This window comes from Filicampus tigris, chromosome 6, assembly GCF_054856515.1.
Source record: "Filicampus tigris isolate MCC_2025a chromosome 6, RoL_Ftig_1.0, whole genome shotgun sequence".
Taxonomy (NCBI): Eukaryota; Metazoa; Chordata; class Actinopteri; order Syngnathiformes; family Syngnathidae; genus Filicampus; species Filicampus tigris.
In genome coordinates this window covers 27,464,715-27,484,684 of record NC_141222.1, presented here as the reverse complement: position 1 = coordinate 27,484,684, position 19,970 = coordinate 27,464,715, and the positions used below count along the sequence as shown (strand labels likewise).

At 42.2% G+C, this 19,970-nt stretch overlaps 2 protein-coding genes across 3 annotated transcripts; one reads left to right on the top strand and one right to left on the bottom strand.

Moving 5' to 3' along the window:
• Positions 1 to 1,476: 1,476 nt before the first annotated feature.
• On the bottom strand, positions 1,477 to 12,791 carry abcg2b (ATP-binding cassette, sub-family G (WHITE), member 2b). 2 transcript variants are annotated; one of them, XM_086033856.1, is made up of 16 exons: positions 11,191 to 12,791; positions 10,798 to 10,940; positions 10,374 to 10,433; positions 8,564 to 8,681; positions 8,338 to 8,493; positions 7,465 to 7,622; positions 6,499 to 6,650; positions 6,342 to 6,434; positions 5,859 to 6,010; positions 5,097 to 5,248; positions 4,008 to 4,097; positions 3,796 to 3,920; positions 2,344 to 2,498; positions 2,182 to 2,271; positions 2,042 to 2,094; positions 1,477 to 1,971 (listed from the first exon to the last, which is right to left on the bottom strand). In XM_086033856.1, the coding sequence occupies exons 1-16, from the start codon at positions 11,233 to 11,235 to the stop codon at positions 1,824 to 1,826; spliced, it is 1,890 nt and encodes a 629-aa protein (XP_085889982.1). In that variant the 5' UTR covers positions 11,236 to 12,791; the 3' UTR covers positions 1,477 to 1,823. The 2 variants fall into 2 exon arrangements, with proteins under 2 accessions (XP_085889982.1, XP_085889983.1); XM_086033857.1 differs by having other exon boundaries at positions 10,798 to 12,791.
• hapstr1b (HUWE1 associated protein modifying stress responses b) lies at positions 12,273 to 18,446 on the top strand. The gene is made up of 4 exons (XM_086033858.1): positions 12,273 to 12,797; positions 15,151 to 15,231; positions 16,221 to 16,496; positions 17,757 to 18,446. Exons 1-4 carry the CDS (start codon positions 12,599 to 12,601, stop codon positions 18,005 to 18,007), a joined length of 807 nt encoding a protein of 268 aa, XP_085889984.1. The 5' UTR covers positions 12,273 to 12,598; the 3' UTR covers positions 18,008 to 18,446.
• Positions 18,447 to 19,970: the final 1,524 nt, after the last annotated feature.

Below are 19,970 nucleotides of genomic sequence, written 5' to 3'. Positions count from 1 at the left end.
ATAAGAAGCTTTGGAAGGTTTTAGACGGCGGATTACTGCACACCTCCCTCGTGCCCGGACCGAGTGTGCTTGAAGTGGTGGATTATCCACCTTGCAGTCAAATGTTGAAAACACGTGTGGTCAGGGTGGTAAATGAGCTCATTCATTCATTCAACATCATCGAGGAATCGTTTCATCCGCTAAGCATTTCTACGCAGACTGGCTACTGCACAGGATGTCATTGGATGGTGCCTAATCTTTTCTTGAGACCGGTTGAACAAGAATCAACACTGAACAAGGCTCAGCCCACATTATGGTGTTTATGGCACCGGCAAAAAAGTTATGCAATCTAGCGTAAAATGATCTGACCAGTACAAACCTGCTTTCAATTTGCCTAAAATGGCCAACTTCCTGTTCAAATTCGATCATGAGTCATTGGGACCTTTCGTGCGTCCTGTTATGATAAACGTGTTTATCCACTTTCTTGTTGATGGGCGAAACTGGTAAATTTATTTTTTCCAGCTTTCAAGTTCCGTTTCATGAAAATGGCCCTCAAAATGGCTTCTTCAAACTCAAAAATTGTTGACTTACTGGACAATTTCAGGCAGGGGTGATGAGACTGTTTTTGTGCGTCCTGTTATGATAGACATGTTCGCCCAATTTTGGGTCGATCGGTAGAACTGGTGTCGGCGGCTCAATTATTTCTAACTTAAGTTTTAAAGGCATTCACAGTCAAAATGGCTTCTTCACATGAAAATATCGGACCGCCTCTTCAATTACTGTATGTCGGGGCTAATTATTTCAAATTTTGAAGTTCCCTTTTTAATGGCGTTCTCACCCAAATTGGCTGCTTCAAACCAAAATGGACAACTTCCTGTTCAAATTCAGGCATCCTGTTCAAATTCAGGATCCTTGAGACTTCTTCAAGTGTCCTGTAATGAAAGACATCTCTACTGAGTTTCATGCCACCTAGGGAAACTGGTCTTGCAAGGCAAACTTTAAAAGTCTCCAGTTTAATGGCATACGCACCAAAAAATGGCTACTTCAAACCAAAATGGCCAACTTCTTGCTCAATTTTGGACACAAGACTTTTTTTGTGTGTTGTGTTGATTGTTTTGATGTCCAGCCAATTTAATGTCTGCCAGTGAAACTGGTGTTAGCGGTATTTATTATCATTTTTTTAAATTTTATTTGTACTTTGCCACGGGGATTGAGTGAGTTTTGGGGACCCTAAAATGCATCAATTTTCACTTGGGCGCTAATTAGAGATAGACCGATATGCTTTTTTCAGGGCCGATACGATACCGATAATTAGTAGTCAAGGAGGCCGATAATCAATATTTGGAGCAGATATTCATTTTCAGTAAAAAGGAAAATATTGGCATCAAAATCTAAAGAAAAATTTACTCTTAACTTTGTTGTAATGTCTTTAAGCATGTTTATTGAACAATGTTTCAGGTTTGCTTATTGTTGATTTTTTGTTGTTTTGTTAATTATTATTTCAAGAAATTTTGGACAATATACAACTCTGTTATAAAATTCTACCAAAAACTTCAGGGAGCATCCGGGGTTGTCAGCATGTCTTACAAAGTTAAATGAAAACTTAAACAATAGCTCCATTGTAGTTTTCTACAGTACCGGTCAATGAAAATTTCAAAATGACAGAAATGTTAAACTTTCACGGATTTTTGTTTTGATTTCCACAGTTTTAAATTGATTTATTATCGGCCAGCAGAGTTTTAAAAAAGGCCGATGCCGATATTCGTCAAAAAGTCAAATATCTGTGCCGATAATCGGCCCGGCCGATAATCGGTCTATCCATAGCACTAATTCAAGACCCTGGTTTACTTCCATCGGTTGATCCTGCGCAACTGGACGTAGGCCAGAACCATGCAGACCACAATGATTCCCAGAAGAGCCACCTGGTTCTGCCAGAAGCCCCACGTGGAGTAGTCGATGTCCTGACTCCGCAGGAACAGCTCGCCCGGGATGCTGCAGACGGCACAAATGAGTCGTGAGTTTGGGTCCAGCTGTTCTGATTTCGTGTTGCGGTTCTCCTCACATGGTGGTGTTGGCGTAGAACAACTGTCCCGCCATCTCGTTGATGAACGCAGCCTGGCGGAGAGGAAAAGAAAACTGCACAGTCAACTTTCAACCATGGCAATTTTATTTTTCATGAGTGGATTACTTTGAGTCACTTACATTGAGTCCATATCTGAAGACGCTGACCCACTTGAGCCAAGAAAGCCAGCTCAGCATGGCGTTGAGGTTGACCAGGTAGCCGCCAAACACCTGCAAAAAAAGCGCACACGGGAGCAAAAATGGAAGACGCTGTCAAGGAGCAAGAGCACGCGCAGATCGCACCATCATGAAGACGAAGGGGAGCGCGATGAGGATGTTGGCCATGGCGAAGGACGACACGCTGGCCGACACTAGGAAGGCCAAGCTGACCCCCGCCAGGCTGACCATGGACATGGTCAGCGCGAAGCACAGGAAGGACGACAATGCTGACTTCAGTCCTGCACACAATCAATACATTTCAGAAAGTTCAAGAAAATCCCTCTCTGGCGCCATCTTATGCCTGTTATTTCATTTCATTTTATATATATTCTTTAAAAACACCATGCCCAAGGAAAAACAATCAACATGAGAGAGACGGTGCAACTGATGCGGTGTCAATCATTTGCCTCGCACTCGCGGGCTTGTTTTCTTGGGCTTCACGAGCTTTGCTGAATCTATCGGAGAATATCCCACTCCTGTTAGCAACACAAGTTAAAGTTGCAAAGTTGCAAAGGACACCTGTTTCATTTGCTAAATTTGCTCTCATCTTGGACCTTTTATCTTGTCACGTCGAAAGTTTTATTCTGAAGGCACGAGCAAAGGAAAATGGCTGATTTGACCGTATATTGACAGCGCACATCAATAAAGTCAAATGAAGATTCACAGACGACAACTACATTTAAAAATAATTAGCCTAGTTGAAAGTAGCAACAAGGTAAAGAATTGTGTTTATCTGTCCGTAAATTCATGTTTCTGATTACCAGGTAGATTATTATTATTATTATTATGACTTTACTACCACTTTACTGACGTTTGAATATAATTTTGAACAGCAAATTGCCAAAACAACTCGTGCCGCCATGCTCGCTGACGCAGAAGTGTCCCAATTCTGCAATTTTTGTGCACTTGTAACCTGCGCCCTCGAGCCCTTCGTGCACTTCGACTACGTGTGCACTTCAGCGAAGACCGCAGTGTGCAAGCGTGGCTATTGGGCTATAGTGTAGTTGCCACACAAAGTAAGCAAACCTGTTTCCCCCGCACCCCCCCCCCCCCCCGGATTTGGTCACGTGACATTCCGCATATAGCGGAAGCTTTACTTTTACACTACAGTGTAATTGTGACATTCATTGCGATTTGACAGCAGAGGGCGATATTGCCCAACATGGCGGCACCCTGAGCTTGACGAACGATACTGTTTAATTCTTATTCAGAGATGCGAAATCCTGGTCTAGAAAGTAAGAACCCTGCCACAGTTTGGCTATAGCCACAGGGGCTTCTACTTAACCGGCAGGTAAACCAACACAGTTGATTAGAAGCACCTGTGGCTCAATACAGACTGTGGCAGGGTTTTTGCTTTTTGGACCTGAATTTCCCATCTCTGTTCCACGAACTTTGACGAGTGTTGACACGTACGACATATCCTTGCAAAAACAATACTTACTCGAGGTTTATTTCCTCATTAAAGTGATTTAGATTAACCCCAAACAAAGTTCAGATGTTCTGGTACCCGTTTCACACACGCATGCGTTGGATTACCCATCATGTAGTAGGCGATGGCGGAAAAGATAAAGATGGGAACGATGCGGTTGGGGATGAGGTCAGCGAAGATCTTGGACAAGAAGTAAACGGACGTGCGGTAGTATCCGCTGGAGTTTTCGTGGCTGCACAGCAAAAAAACAAGCAAAAATGAGGGGTTTTGTTTGTTCGTTTCATCGACGTGGAATAAGATGTTTTTCAGAATGTCTCACATGAAGATGGCCCTCTCGTTGATGAAGAGCTCCACGGCCGAGAGATTCCCAAACACCATGTTGATGATGAGGAAGAAGAACGCGCCACTCCTGCGCAAAGAAGATTTGTTAGCGCTCTTATCAGCTTATCAAGGGAGTCTTTCGCCATAAAAAAAAAAGTTTCACTGATAATCCTGGTTATGACAACATGTTGAGATATGCACAAAAATCACAAATGTAACTAGTTTCTCCAAAAGGCATACAAACAAGTTGTATGACTTACAAAAAAAGACTTTGTAATTCGACGGCCCATTTTCACTAAGAAAAAAAAAAATTGTTCTGTAATTTTACTTTTTTAATCAATTAAAATATGATTTTCTTCTCTCAATATTAACCAACTTTTTAAAAATAAAAATGTGACTTTTCTTGTACAAAACAGATTTTTTCCTCCACTATATTCACTTTATAGTTAATCTACAAAAAAATATCACTTAAACTTCTCACAAGTTATTTTATCGACAAAAATATGACCTTATTCTCATATGACTTTATTTTCATATCACAACTCACACTCATTTTATTGGAAAAGACAAAAAAATGCAATAAGACTTTTTTTCAGATTTATTATTGGAATCACAAAAAACGAATAATAATCATTTTCTCATAATTTCTCATCAATTCATTTTTTTTTAATTCTTATAAAATTACACCCTTTTAAAGCTAAAAATTGCCTCTTTTGCCCTGAAATTGGAAAACTTGTTTTCCTCCAACAACTTTTGCATCTACAAAAAAAACCTTCTTTTTTTTCTCATATTCTTATGACACATGAAATAATTATTTACGTATTTTCATACAGTGTGTCATTTTGTTATATATTATTACACATAATATACCAAATAATTTAATTCAATAATTATTAATATAATCAACAATATACATATTTTAATAGAACAATTATTCAATGTTTTTATATTCAAAATTAAAATTCATTATATCGATGAAAAGTGCAATGATTTACATGCAGCGTACCTATAATTATGTCATTTCATCAAGTTAATTAAAATGTACTTTAAAACCAATACAAATTGCCGTGACTTATGTGCAGTGTACCTGTTCTGCAAAGCTTCAGGCAGGGTTAAGGGCATTTGGAAATAAATGAGGCCCACCAGGACAGCAAAGAAAATGTTGAGAGCCAGCTGGGCATACGACGTCTGCGGGTTCCTCAGCGTGTTCAGCACAGTCCTGCCACACACCACGCGCATCTGTCACACGCACACGCAAACACATACGCACAATAAAGTTGCGTTATGGGCATGATGATGGCAATAAACAGGGTTCATCGGACGGGCAGCCAAGTGGAAGCAGACAGGCTTCACATACTCCAGAGCCGCCAAATTTAGTACATTCTGGTAAAGAAATTCCTCAGGTAGTCTATGAAAATAACTGTCTCGGTTTGCCCACATGGATGTTTTTGAAAATTCAGCCCTCAAAGCCAGTTTCACTTGGGAACGTGGATTTGAGATGTTTCATGGGTAGACCCACAAAAAAAGTCTCAAGAACCCTAGCCAGAAAGGATGTAGAAAGACTGCCATTCTGCTTTGAAGTGCCACGTTAGGCTCCCTCATTAGTAACATGAAATTTGGTGGGCATGCCCATCATGAGAAGACCAACAAAACACACAGAAGTTCTGCCATTTTGGTCCCAAGCAACCACTTTTGGTGTATTTTAGCCATTTATTTTCAGGGCCCTAAAAAGCTAAACTCATCCAAGAGATTTTTTTTGGTGGGGGGGGATTGTTACCACATTTGAACCAGGTCGACTAAAAAGCCATTGTGGTTGAATTCCAGGGATTCACGAAAGTGAAAGGCTGACCTGGTAGAGGAAGGAAGTGGCGTAATCATCCGCCTCTTCCTGACCTTTGACCCTGTCTGCGACAGTGCGGTTGATGCAGTCCAGATCGTGCAGCATGTCTTGGCACAGCTGCGACTGATAATACTTGACCGCCAGGACGTTCTTGCGCTCACCTGGTGAAGATAAAAAGCCATAACATAAAATTATGACATGAATGTGGCTGGTTAGTGACATTGATCGTAAATCCCAACCACTGTGCTGTAGGAAATGATCTAAATTCCACTGTATGGGTCCAAAAATGGACTACTATTGAAGACCCCTGTACTAGAGGGTAGTCTGCGCTGCTGTGAGTGTGAACACCACTTTGCCCTGACTCAGTCAGTAGATTTGTGCATAAAACAAATCATTGCAGTGTTTACTGTGTTGTGATTTTTTTCTTTTTTTTTTCAATGTACAACGTGCCTTTGCTTTATCAAGTTTGGGAAAGACTAGTGTATAGAGTACTTGTATTGACTTCCTCCAGGGAGGACTTTGCCTCGCCGTTGGTGATGTCCATGAAGAAGTCAGCAGGATTGTCGAAGGACTCGATTTTGTAGCCTGAAACAAAGGGTTGGTGTTAAAAGCAACATCGAGAAATGAACGTTGCTCAGCGGGGGCGTACCGAGGTCTGTGAAGTATTGGAGGGTGTGGTTGGCCGCCCCCGCGTACACCACCTCGCCTTTGTGCATCAGCGTCAGGTGGTCGAAGCGTCGGAAGATGGAGAAGCGAGGCTGGTGGATGGAGAAGATGACCGTCTTGCCTCGTCTGGACAGTCTGGAGGCACACCAGATGCTGTTTGACTTGATGTAGGAGGCATTTCTATGTTTTTTGTTTTCAGTACATTTGTAACTTTTTTGGGGTGTTGTGTAGAATTTTCAGGAAAAACATGAATTGTAATTTTGGAATAAGGCTGCATGTAACAAAAGTTGGAAAAAGTGACTGCTACTGTTCGGTGCTGGTGTCTGTTTTAATTTAGTTTATTACATAAAAATATGATATTTTTTTTTATCAGTATTTTTCATGTGATTTTTTTTTATTTTAGGGGTTTACCGTGTTGTTTATTTTTGGTTTTGCTGCATTTCAATTATTATTAGTTTTTTAAAGAAAAAAAAACATTTGAAAAGAAGTCAAATAAAAATATATCATTAATGATCTATTTTGTTTTCCATTTTGATCAGATTATATATTGCATTTCGTATGTTTTAACGTAAATATGAACTTTATTTGAGACTAATCAGAGACACTTTGGTGTCGAAATCATTTTTGTCACAAGCCACATCGTAGAATGGAACGTATGAATCGGAATAAATGTATGATTGCCTCATATTACACACACTCTAAAAACAGTTGGGTTAAAATTACACAATTTTGGTCAAAAAATGACAGATCCACTACTTGGGTCAATTTGACCCAACTTTCTGGGTTGTTGGGTAGTTTTGTACAAAACAGCCCAGTGTACAAACAACGCAAGAAGGTGGGTCAAACTGACCCAATTTGTGGATTATTTTTATATTTTACTGTTTTTACTGTACACAAAGATCAATGTTTTGGTTGATTCAGCTTGATGACGTTGGTGTTGTTTGCGTACTTGTGCAGTAGACCGATGATGCAGTTGGCCGTGTTGGAGTCCAGGCCTGTGGTGGGCTCGTCCAGGAAGAGGAGAGCGGGCGAGGTGATGAGTTCCATCCCGATGCTGCAGCGCTTCCTCTCGCCGCCCGACACACCGCGCAGGAACTCCGTCCCGATCTGCGCGCAAGCGCCAACGCGGCCGTTTGACTGCATTTTTTCATGTGCGTCTGTCGCGACACTTCACAACAAGTGATGCTGACTTACTTATACACTCTAAAAACAGTTGGGTTAAAAATAACACAATTTGGGGTAAAAAATGGAGCGATCCACCCAACTGGGTCAATTTGACCCACTTTCTTGCATTGTTTTGTACAAAACAGTCCAATTTTAAGGGTTGTTTTGTACAAAACTAGCTATTCTTTGGGTTGTTTTCTGCACAAAAAAAAACAAAAGATTGGGTCAAATTGACCCAAGTAGTGGATTGGTCCATTTTTGACCCAAAATGGTGTTATCTTTAACCCAATTGTTTTTAGACTATTACAGTTTGTTACAGCACATACTGCTTCACTTACTTATATCTATTTGTATTTTATTTGCGGATGGTTTTCAAAATAATATTTTTGTTAGGTTTTTACGACACAACACTTACCATGATTTGAAATAAAAACTATGATGAAAATTCCCAAACTACTATAACTCTGAACTACCTCAAGTGGAAAATACATTTCGGAATGAATTACTTCTGAAATGCACCCCAGAGTTTAGAATCTTCCTGCCTCTGCTGCGATCAAATTCACCAAAATCGCGTTTAGACTAGCTGCGCAAATATTTCGACGACCGACTTTCTGCCACCAAATGGTCACTCGGGCGAGCGCGCCCCGCCGTGTCCCACCTTGGTGTCCGCGCAGTCACTCAGGCCCAGCTCGTCAAGGATGACGTCCACTCGTTGGCGTTTGTCCGCGGACGAGTGGCGTCGGGGGTCCAGGCGCAAGTTGGCGCTGAAGCGGAGGTTTTCCCGCACGGTCAGCGTTCCCATCAGGATGTCATCCTGGGAATGACGGCACCCGCGTGTTCATCACCCCCCACAAGATTTTGTGCGTGGCGTACTCGTGACGCACCTGGACCACATACGCAGAACTGAGCCTGAGCTCGGACGTCACAACCTTGCCATCCACCAAGACGCTTCCTTGCCGGAGTCCGGCGGGATCTTTTCTCCCAGCGATGACATCCAGCAGCCTGCGTGCAAAGGCACAGTGCGGAGAGAAGTAACTAAGTAAAAATTGTTGCTGCACTTAAAGCGGAAGTTAAAGCAAACGGGGTTTTTTTTTTTTTCAAGAATATGTTCGCAGCAGGCCCACTAGTTGAAACACGGCATTCTGATTAATTTCGTGTTTGTGGAATATAAGTTAAGCAGCAAAATACACTCGTTTTTAGCCATCTCCGGGGGCGGCCATTTTGTCTTATGTCGACTGAAAATGACATCACAACTGCTCACAACGACCAATCATGGCTGACCTGTTTTCTGAATCTGAGCCGTGATTGGTCCTTGTGAGCAGTTGTGGTGTCATTTTCAGTGGATTAACACTTATTCCACAAACGCAATATTTATCAGAATGTGGGTTTGCATAGAATATATTCTTGAAAAATAAATGTTTGTGTTGACTTCCCCCTTTAAATAGATTCGTCAGGTACTTGTACCAGGGGCGGAGCCAGAAGGTGGCTAATGGGTGGGCCTGGAAAAATCAGGGTGGGCCTGAATATTTCTCTCGCTGAGCACAATCCTCCTGTCCCAACACATCGTATATCCGTTTTATATATATAAAATGACAAATTGAATGATATGAAGTTCTGATCTTCCTTAGACAATCACATTTATGCCATTCTTAATATTCAATAAAATATTAAAAAAAAACCACAACGAAACACAAATTAAAATTCTTCTTTAGCAAGTTCACTGACTGGCGTTTTTTATTTTATTTTTAACATTTTCGCTTTTATGTGTCGTTCTTGTGCTCACGTCACTGTTAGAAGTTAAAAGTTAAAATTTGGTCAAAATTAATGCTTAGGCACCATCGTCTGGCATCATGGCCCCAAGGAACTAGATTGAACTAAGTTGAGAGGTTTCCTTTAGACTAAAGTAGCGTTTTGATTTCATCACGGGGCATCTTTATTCCAAAGAAATAGTTTGCAGTGAGTTAAGCAGCTTCATTTAGACAGAAGTAGTGATTTGCAACCACGCGACATCATGGTACCAAGTAACTACATTGAACTGAGGACTTTTACGTAGATAAAAGTAATGTTTTGCTACCATTTAGTGGCAACTTAGTGCCAAGGATCAATGTCAAGGTGAATTGAGGAGCTTCATTTGGACACAAGTAGTAGTCTACTGCCATCTTATTGAATCTTGGTGCCAAGGAACTAAGATGAAGTGAGTCAAGGACTGCCATTTAAACAAAATGAGTGTTTTGCCACCATCCTGTGGCAACTTAGTGCCAAGGAACTATGTAGAAGTGAATTGAGGAGCTTCATTTAGACCAAAGTCGTACTCTGCTGCCATCGTATTGCATCTTGGTGCCAAGGAACAAAGTTGAAGGGAGTCAAGGACTTTCATTTAGAACAAATTAGTGCTTTGCCGCCATCTAGTAGCATCTAAGGGCAATTATAAGACATTTTTGGCGAGAATTGTACTTTTTGCTATTTGTGTCAACTTATCAAAACGGGTACAGTGTTGTATAAAAATTTAACAAGTTTATATTCAAGAGTCTGCAATTATTACTTTTACTTGAGTAAAGAAGTTGAACCGGTGTGTTACTTTCGCCAGCATCTTTTTGCTAGCCTACACAAGGACACAGTGCGACTACGTTTGCCCCCTCTGGCGAGTGTGTGGAAAGTGGAATACTTGCAATAAGGTGAAATGTTTGAACTTACGATGTTTTGCCGCTTCCCGTGGCGCCCATGATGGCGTTCATCCCGGGTCTCATGATGCCGCTGCAACAACGACACAAATGTCCATTCGGACAACATTAGCATTTTCCTTTCGGAAATGTCATGTACAAGCTTCACAGTATTGACAATCGTAGATATTACGATCCATTGATTTGATGTTAAAGCACCGGTTGAAGGCACCATGTTTGAAATAACGTGTAATGATGAAAATGTTTGAGTTACTTTTAATTAAATGAATACAAACGTATTGTTTTTTTGAAACAAAATTTGGAAATGTTGCTGGACACTTATGACTAAAAGAAATGAATTCAGTAACTTGTCGTTGATTTTATTTGAAAACATGACGAAACCGACTTTCATTTCTTCTTTTTTGAACACAATGGGGAAATGTTTGCCTCCTACCAACCTGACATCCTTGAGGATGAACTTTTCCGGACGTTTCTTTCCACACCATCTGCTCTGCGGGACGCAGTAGTGCAAGTTGCTGAAGGTCAGCGTGGGTCCTCGCTCTTGGAAGTAATCCTCCAGGGCAAACGCGTCCTGCTGCCCCTTGCTCATGGTCAGAATGTGACAAGTGAATGGCAGCGTTCAGGGTTTTCATGGGAAGCACAGAAACGTGCAAGCTGCCATAAAAACAACTACCGGTAATCTTTGGACTCTCCCTCACTCTCCGGCATAAAAAAAAAAAAAAAAAAAAAAAGCTGCATGAACTTGCATGCACATGCACTCAGTTTCTAATCTCATCAACTGCAGCCAAAGATACTCATCTGATAACAAGCATATAACCATAAACACTCACCGGTATTAATTTAAAGGGGAAATCAACCCAAACATATTTTGGCATTTCCCGCTAGCGCTCCTTCTTCTTCTCCTTTTTTTTCTTCATCTCATTCTTCTTGTCATTCTTCCTTTTCTACTCCATGTGCAGTGCACAGCGTTCCCGCCGGAGCGTTCCCAATGCAAGTAAGTTGGGTAACTAGCGGCGGGTTTGGAGCGTTCCGAGGCAATTTTTGTCATTTGCCCATTTCGCCGAGTAGGTTGAGATGAACTTTTGGCCGCCTCGCGACCATGTCACACGCATAAGGACGATTAGTGGGTCGGACTAAAATCCACCTCCGCCCTTGCTTAGTCTGTCCCTTTTTTAAAATGTGTCATCCCCTGTCCTCTGTCCCAAAAATGGCCGTCCGTCTGGGGCGGACCGTTCCGCCTGCGGGACGGAATTACCAGCACTGATAGAGATTACTTCACCTACGATTATATAAAAATAAGAGCATTTTTCTTTTCATATTGTTGAAATGAATAGGTTTTTTTTTTAAATGAATGATCATTGAAAAATAAAAACATTCTACACATTGTCCCTTTAAGGAAAGCGTTTGAGTTCTGAGAAAAAAAAAAGTTTTTTTTTTTTTTTGCCATTTAAAAATTTGACCTTGCACTGTGTTGCTATCGTTCAGAGTTGATGACTATTTTCTATTTAATGACAAGAAAGATACCGTATTCTCGCTCAAAAACAGGTTAATAGTCCAACAGAATATCCCATGTCCTCGTTCCTACGAGACCATACGTACTCGTGGCGTCATCTGGACATTAAGGCTTTCTATAAAGATACGTTCTATCGCCAAAATCTACCTCTAAATAATAAGGTCTTCCGCTAACATTTCCATGAGCAGAGGGAGTGCAACTGTCATATCAGATACCCACGGTCAACTTGCTGCCCCCCACCGGACACAATGCAGTAAAGGTCGGTTTAAAAAGGCGAGTCTTCGGTGTCGTTTTTTTTTTTTTAATCGCTCAACCAATCAGAATTTGTGTTCTGCTGAGAATCACCGCTTAGCCAATGAGAATTACTGTTCAGACCCAGTAGCAATGCTGAGATGTCACCCTAGCCAATCGCTTTACGAAAAGGATGCAAGGTGGGCGGGGCTAAGCGCAGAAATTATTGTGCTGTCATTCTCGCGCGGTGGCGGCGGTGTGTGTATTGTGTACGTAGGGCGGACAAGCTGAGAGACACAATGCGACTCTAGCGGTAAATATCCGTGGATTCCCCCCCCTCCCCTCTTCGGTGCTAGAGGCCCGGGGAACATTATTCTCTTCCACAAAGTATCGAAGAAAAACCGCCAAGGGCCGGCAACTCCCTGCAAAGAGATCGCACCAGATCAAGCGGCCGGTCGGGCGCGCGGGCTAGCTTCGAGGCTAACCCGTTAGCCATGGAGGAACGGAAGGAGGAGGGAGAAGCCGAGATCCAGGAGCACGGCCCCGAGCACTGGTTCTCCAAGTGGGAGCGCCAGTGCCTGGCCGCCGCCGAGCAGAGCGAGCCGCTGGGTGACGAGGAGACTGAGCAGAACCAACAGAAGCTGTGGCACCTCTTCCAGAACTCGGCTACGGCGGTGGCGCAGCTCTACAAAGGTACGGTCCATGATGACAAGCGGGTGGGGGGGCAGAGAAGAGGGAGGGAGGGGGCCACACAAAGGACACCGGCTAACGCAGGCTAGCCGCACTTTAGCTGCCTTTAACTGCACGCCAGCCTCTAATAACTATATTGTGTATTTTATTGGCGTACTTGAAATATCGATAGCGCTTAACTTTTTTTTTTTTTTTTAAATCCGCCAGAGCCGGGCTTAATGTGAGATCGTTGTAGTTCGATGCTAACGTTAGCTGTTAGCATCCAGCCGGCCACAGTTGTTCTTCGGTAAGTGTAACCACGCAAAAGCCAATGAGTCGAAAAAGGAAGTGTAAAATACACACTATGTTTAGATGATCGATAACCACGTTTATAAATCCTCGGCTGTCTCCTCCTGGATGCTAAGCTAATGCTACTTTGCGGTCATATGAGCTAAGGAGTAACTAGCCAGCCCTTGTCCTCCCTCCTCCTCCCGTCTGGTTTGTGTGACTTGAATTATTGCAGTCTGTTATGGTGAAGCATACATGGCTTCATTGGCCTCAGCAGGGCTCAAATGGCCTTCATTTCCTCTCCCACCGTCCTCAGTTTGCTTCATTAGTACTTCTAAAAAGCAGCCATTTGTGGTATGATGTTTAGCAATGTAGATCAGAAAAAAAGAAATGTTTACAATTGCAATTGGATCCTAAGTATAACACAAATTAGTGTTGTGCTCAAGACCACACTATCTAAGATGGAGACCTGAGACCAGAACTCAAGACACCAAAACCGAGACAAGATGACACCTAAAAGTAGACCAAGACCTAAAAATCAATTAAATAAAAACAAGACAAGGTCGAGCAGTTTAAAGAACGTTCTGTCTTTCATTTCAATGTTCCTTTGAATACACGACAGCCCCCCAGAAACAATTCTGCTACTCCTTTAAAGCCAAAATCTCAAATCTTAAAAAGAAAAAAAATAATGAAACTCTTGCAAAGAAAACAACATGTTTTGATTCTGAATGTCTACTGTTAATGTTATACATTAACAGATAGATTATGCCGCCGTCTCTGTGTGACCTATATCTTTGCTGCTGTAATGATGAAAATTTCCCCACTGTGGAATCAATGAAGGCCTTTTTATTCTTATTCTTAATCCTAGTATGAATAACTACTACTACTTCACAACACTGCGAAAGTTGCAGTAATTACGGGGTAATTACAAGGGTCATGGGTGGGAGCAAGTTACACATGAATTGGATGTATTTGTTGTTTTAACAAAGTGCTTTTCCTTATTGTCACATCAATAAAGTTGAAGAATATCAGATTAGTACTGGTGTCTGGCCAGACAAGACACTTTCCTTATTTAGCTGACCGGTAAAAAAAAAAAAAAATGGTGATTGATTCATTTAGCGGTTAAAACTCACGAATATTGAATATTTAAAAAATTATGAAGTTTGTTCTGGCCTGATCTGGCCAGCATAAGTGAACTTCAGGTGGCCCGACAGTCATGGGCCCAGGCCACTGTCAATGTAGAACCCCGTTGAATAAAAAATACTTTTATTTCACCCCAATTTAAGTTGAAGTTTTTCATCTAATTTTGTACATTTTTTTTTCCAAGTCCATGATTGATTATGTCCAAATCCATTTTTACGGTTGGTTAAATGAGTAGGTTGCACCAAGTATTGTCTTAATATTTGTGTTTTTATGGTTAAAAACCCCAGGAGGACATTTTGGAGACTCCAAGGAAAGTTAAACTATTTACAAACGAGTTTCTGCATAAATCGGAGAGGGCGGCCCCCGAGGACCGGCGTTTGACACCCCTGTCGTACACGAAGTGCTTGTATGCGTGGTGCTTGGTGCGCAACCCACCGAAAATAGATAAGCAGAAGTAAACAAGCTCCGAGGCGCAGCACAAAAGCACACTTTTGGAGCCAGGATCCTGCTACCTTAATCCACCTGTTTTGGTCCTGTCCCTCTCTGACTACCTTTTGGAAATGAGTCTTCTGAACTTTATCTGAGGTCCTGCAGTACACTCACTTGACCCCAAGTTCCGCCATTGTTGTTGTCTTCAACTTGGACAACACGTCATTTGCTGAATAGCCGCCAATTGGATCTAATGGAGACAGCACCATCTGGTGGACAAACGACACAAGGTCGTTGAACTGAGTTTACTACATGTGTGATGACCAAGTAAGAAATATATCGGCCTTTAAATGGCAAAATTCAGGCTTATAGTGTGAATATTTTGAAAAGAGGTCAGCCCCAAATCTGTTTTATTAAATGTTGCTATTTGCTGTTGGTACAAGGGAAGGAGGAAAATGGGGCAATCAAATTGAAAATGGGAATTTTATTTGAAGTGCTTGTGAAATGTGATTCGCAGACAGAGAATGTCAGCAGCAAGGCCTTTCCCTCTGGGTGCCCTTCCAGAATGCAGCCACTGCCGTCACTAACATGTACAAAGGTGAGTCATGACATTAAGATTTTTTTTTTTTTTTTTACTTTTCAGTCGTTTTTGTGGATTCTATTGTTCAAGGGGAAAAGAGGAACGGTCACTTGAATTATGATTAATTTTGCCCTTGTGTGTGCAAGTGTGGCCAAGCGTAACATGCTTGTATTGTCTCAGCGGATTATTTTTAAATGTTGACTTCTTAAAATGTTTTTAATTGATATATTTTTTTTAAAAATTGAGTCGCGAGCGCTACGTAGCTTTATCCTTCGCAAATGCAGCGACTATTACCGCAGCTCACTGAGCAGATGTTACCAACTTTGTGCTGCCAATGTGACGTTTGCTGCCATCTAGCTCTGTCGTAAAATGCTGCACCCTGATGTCCATGGTTCACACATCAGAAAGCACATTGAATTGTTTGCATTCTATTGAATTATGCAAAAATCCTGTGAATACCATGTGATTTTTGGGGCGCATTAAAAAAAAAAGTTGTGAGGCCAACTTCAAAATAAGATATTTCCCAATACAGGGAGTCCTCGATTTACGAACCAGTTCCGTTCCTACACTGGCGATGTAATCCGAATTTTGGTGGAAGTCGGATTTCGAGAGAGAAGTGAGTGGACGGGAGGAAAAGGGCACATCCGCGTGTGCTCATGACAGAACGCTTGTGGCTCCGTAGTTGGCGTCGGCTCCGGCCCACAGTAGCCGTGTTGCAATAATAAAAAGGAGAGAACTAAACTAACGTCTGACATGTGTCTTTGGAAGATGTTACTATACAAAAATTAGATGCTGTACATAACTCAAGGACTTCCTGTACAATAATACACCGACATCAGTGCCTTGGTAGGATTTTAGGTTATTTGTGGTGGCGCGGCGACTGACTCGAATCGGGGCGTATTATACTGGGGTGCATGTGATTCACAGGATTTTACATTTTCATTCTTCGTGATGGTGCTTGGCATGTATAACTGTAAGAGCGTTTTGTTGGTCTTGTTCTTGTCCAGAGAGCATGGAGGCCCGCCAGCGCAGCTATGACTTGGGGATCCAGATCGGTTACCAGCGCCGGAACAAAGAGGTGATGGCCTGGGTGAAGAAGCGGCGAAGAACCATCCGGCGGGAGGACCTCATCAGCTTCCTGTGCGGCAAGAACCCTCCTCCCAGAGGTTCCCGGGCCCCGCCCCGGGGAGCCATGGTGGCCGCCAGCCGGCCGCCGCCACCCGAGACGGGCAGCTCCGTGGAGACGGACCTGCAGCCCTTCCGAGAGGCCATAGCCCTGCACGGTCAGTACGGATGTAGTTTGCAGCGCTGCGTTTAAAGGCAATGTAAGGACCTGCTTTGATTGGTATGATGAAAGTCGGCTGTGACCACTTCCACAGCGGCGCAGCCCGCTCCCTGTCACAGTGTTACCAACCTTTTTGAAAGTGAGAGTTCTTTCCTTGTCCTGATTAATACCAAGGGCTATCTTTTTGAAAGAAGAAATGTGCACAAATCATTTCATCACAGAAAATCACAATGTCCCATCTCTGGTGAGATACTTTGAGAACAGACCCATGGCTAATTATGTGGTCTTTAGGGGCTGCCCGGTGCCTTTGAGCACCGCCTTGGTGACCCCTACTCTAGCAGATCCTCCGCATGTGCTTGTCTGCAACATTCAGAAACGTTCTATCCAACAGTAACTAAGAAGTGGGGAGAAACCCGGAAAAAACCACAACAGCTGCCGGAGTGTCAAGGGACAACCAAACAAAGATACTTTGAAAAAATATATTTTGGAATTATTACCACAACAATACGCCACACCCTTCCATCGTTTGCTTGCGTTTGAGGCTTCCCGAGCGTCGTGCTTCCTGCTGTAAAATACGATTGGATAGAAAACAGCCAATCAGAATTAGCCCTATTGTCCGACTCTTGATTGGTTAAGATTTGTGGCGCAATTATAACGCCTGCCACGCAAGCGTGAATCAGCGTATTGTACCCGTATTAGAGAAGCAAGCGTAAAAAACAACCTTGTGCGTGCATGTGGACGGTTTTGTACACGCGAAACACGTTTTTGAACACGCAAAACATGATTTTGTATTTCACATTACATACACACGAAACACATTTTTGTACGCGGTATTTAACATTACGCTTATGTAATTGTGGCATCGATTTCATACAATTTTATTTATATAGTGCATTTCATAACAGCTAGAGCTGTAACAAAGTACTTTACAAACAATACAATAGATAAAAAAACACAATAAAAGGCTGAGATACACGTATTAATAAATATGGATATAAATAAAAAATAAAGCCAATAAATTAACATCAAACAGTATATACAATTGACACCAGAAAAGAGCCGAAAATTTCAGGTCTGCTCAAAAGCCAGAGAAAAAAAAAAAGTGTCTTGGACCGCCACAAAACGGCAGTAAAACAGGCTCAAATATCAGGGGGGTGTCACGGCATGAGACTAGTTGCATACTCCCACGTGAATTTACCGAACGCGAGTGTGTAGGAATAAGTCCTGAGTGGAGAGCTCAACTTTTGTACCCCCACAGGTCTCAGCGGCGCCATGGCCAGCATCTCGGTGCGCTCGTCAGGCCCGCCGCCCGGCTCTCCCACCCACCCGGCAGTGGCGCCCCCGCACGGCCGGCGCCGCAACGGCCTTCACGACGTGGACCTGAACACCTTCATAGCCGAGGAAATGGCCCTCCACCTGGATTCCGCCGCCAACCGCAAGCGGGGCGCCGCCCCCTGCAGCGACGTCATCACGGACTCGCCCACGCATAAACGCAACCGGATGCTCTGAGCGGCTGATGAGAACTGAAACTGGTCTGTCCCCCGGCCTCTAAAGCGGCATCCTAGCTGCATCGCTACGTATAACTAAAGTGAAAGATTAGACTTGATTTCGACACACGCTCCATCGTCACCGGCCTTTGGGTGCGCGTGCGTGTCCCATTACTTTTGGTTACCAAGCAACACATGCACTATTTATGTTTACACTCGTGTTTACATTGGAAGTAACCCAACACGTACACAAACATGCTTCCTCCCAGTTTCGTTTTTATTTTTAGTTCACACATGCTTTGTGATACAATCTTTATGTAATGTGTGTAAATAATAACAATAAACACGTAGGTGCTGTAACTATATGTGGTAAATATTGTAAAGACAAAAAAAGGTAATGAAACTGGGGATGTCCATGTACAATAACCCATTATGACAATAAAGCAACTACAAGTGTGGCACTCAGTTGTCTTTCTTTTTAGTATGACATTCTTTTTTTATTCAGTCAGCAAAAATAGGAGAAACTACAGCTGGTTGTCCTTGTGAATTGCAAAAAATACATAAAAAAATAATACGTACATTTAAAACTGCTGCGTTAAAGTGAACCATATTGGGTGAAAAAAAACAACCCTGGCTGCATTCGGATACATTTGGATACCCGCAGTTGCACCCTTGTGCCCTTCACTTGTGCATTCCCGCGAAGGGTACGAGTGCTTAGGGCGGCCCGATTCTGCAGATTCCACTTACCGATAGGACAAATTGGGATGGTCAGCCAACTCTCCTGCAAAGGGTACTGGCTCCACTTTGTCCTTCGCCTGCTCCAACGCGGTCTTCCGAGGGGACGGGAGCCTCGCAAGTCGGCTTCGAGATCGATTCGCTTAGGACAATTCGACCACTCCTTTTTTACAACGGCTCTATCTCATTTGAAATCTGTAGCAACTTGGTACGACCGAAGAGTTTTAACAATCCTTGTTAGGATTGCTCGGATTTGTTAATTGTATTTAATGTACCGCAGTAACTAACTGCATTCAATTGTGGCAGTATACCATGTTATGGTATTGTTATGCTCTCACATTAGAGGTAGAATGGTTCACATTTAAATGAAATGATAACCTGACACAGTACCTAACTTGCAACTTGCTAGAATTTATTGAAGTAATAAGTCAGACAAAAATCATAAATCAATGTTGTTCACGCCAGACGCATAATACATTCATTAATCATGACATTTCCTAATTGACAATCCAAAAACTTGGAACTTAATAAATAGGGATTAATAAAAGTCAAAAATGTTTAATAAGTAAAAGAGAGCTGAACATTCATAAATGGTATTAGGTGTAACACGATTCTTCTCTCATTGTGGAAAAGGAGAAAATCATCCTTAAATCTCATGATGGTATCTTCAACCAACTGAATAATTCAACAAAAATACAATTTATCAAACATATCAGGAAAAGAAATGGAAAATTTGGCATAAATGCAATAAAATTAGTAAATAGATGTAAGTATAGTTCAACTTGGGGTGAATTCAAGAGTGATCAGTTCTTAAATTACTCGATGTCTAATAGATAAGATAAAATTGGAGTTTTGAAAATGACAGGCTCTCATATACTTAATAGAATGTCCATTTTCGTTGTTTTACCTTATCAGGAATTTTAGCAGTGTCCAAAAGCAGTTGAAATATTCCTTTCTGACTAGCATCGTACACTGAGCTCAAAAAAGGTACAAATTTCCCTTGTCATTTTGCCTCCCAACACCTAAAGAGCTCCCGCTGCATAGCATGACAAAAAAAAGCGCTTTTCCACTGAGTTCAGGCCTTTACAGGTCCTTCTAAAAAAATTAGCAGATCATGAAAAGGTACTCTAAACGCGCTATTAACCTAATCATCTGAATCAATGAATTAATTCTAAACACCTCCAATCGATTCCTGACGCTTTTAAAAACTCCCAGCCTGATTCATTACTCAAAACCACAATCATGGGTGA

Coding starts and splice junctions, on each gene's coding strand:
- abcg2b (XM_086033856.1), bottom strand. CDS start 11,235: ATGCCAAAATATGTTTGGGTTGATTTCCCCTTTAAATTAATACCG. Junction 7,623..8,337: donor GTGACTGCGCGGACACCAAG/GTGGGACACGGC, acceptor GCTTGCGCGCAG/ATCGGGACGGAGTTCCTGCG. Junction 6,011..6,341: donor CCTGGAGGAAGTCAATACAA/GTACTCTATACA, acceptor TATCTTCACCAG/GTGAGCGCAAGAACGTCCTG.
- hapstr1b (XM_086033858.1), top strand. CDS start 12,599: ATGGAGGAACGGAAGGAGGAGGGAGAAGCCGAGATCCAGGAGCACGGC. Junction 15,232..16,220: donor CGTCACTAACATGTACAAAG/GTGAGTCATGAC, acceptor GTTCTTGTCCAG/AGAGCATGGAGGCCCGCCAG. Junction 16,497..17,756: donor AGAGGCCATAGCCCTGCACG/GTCAGTACGGAT, acceptor GTACCCCCACAG/GTCTCAGCGGCGCCATGGCC.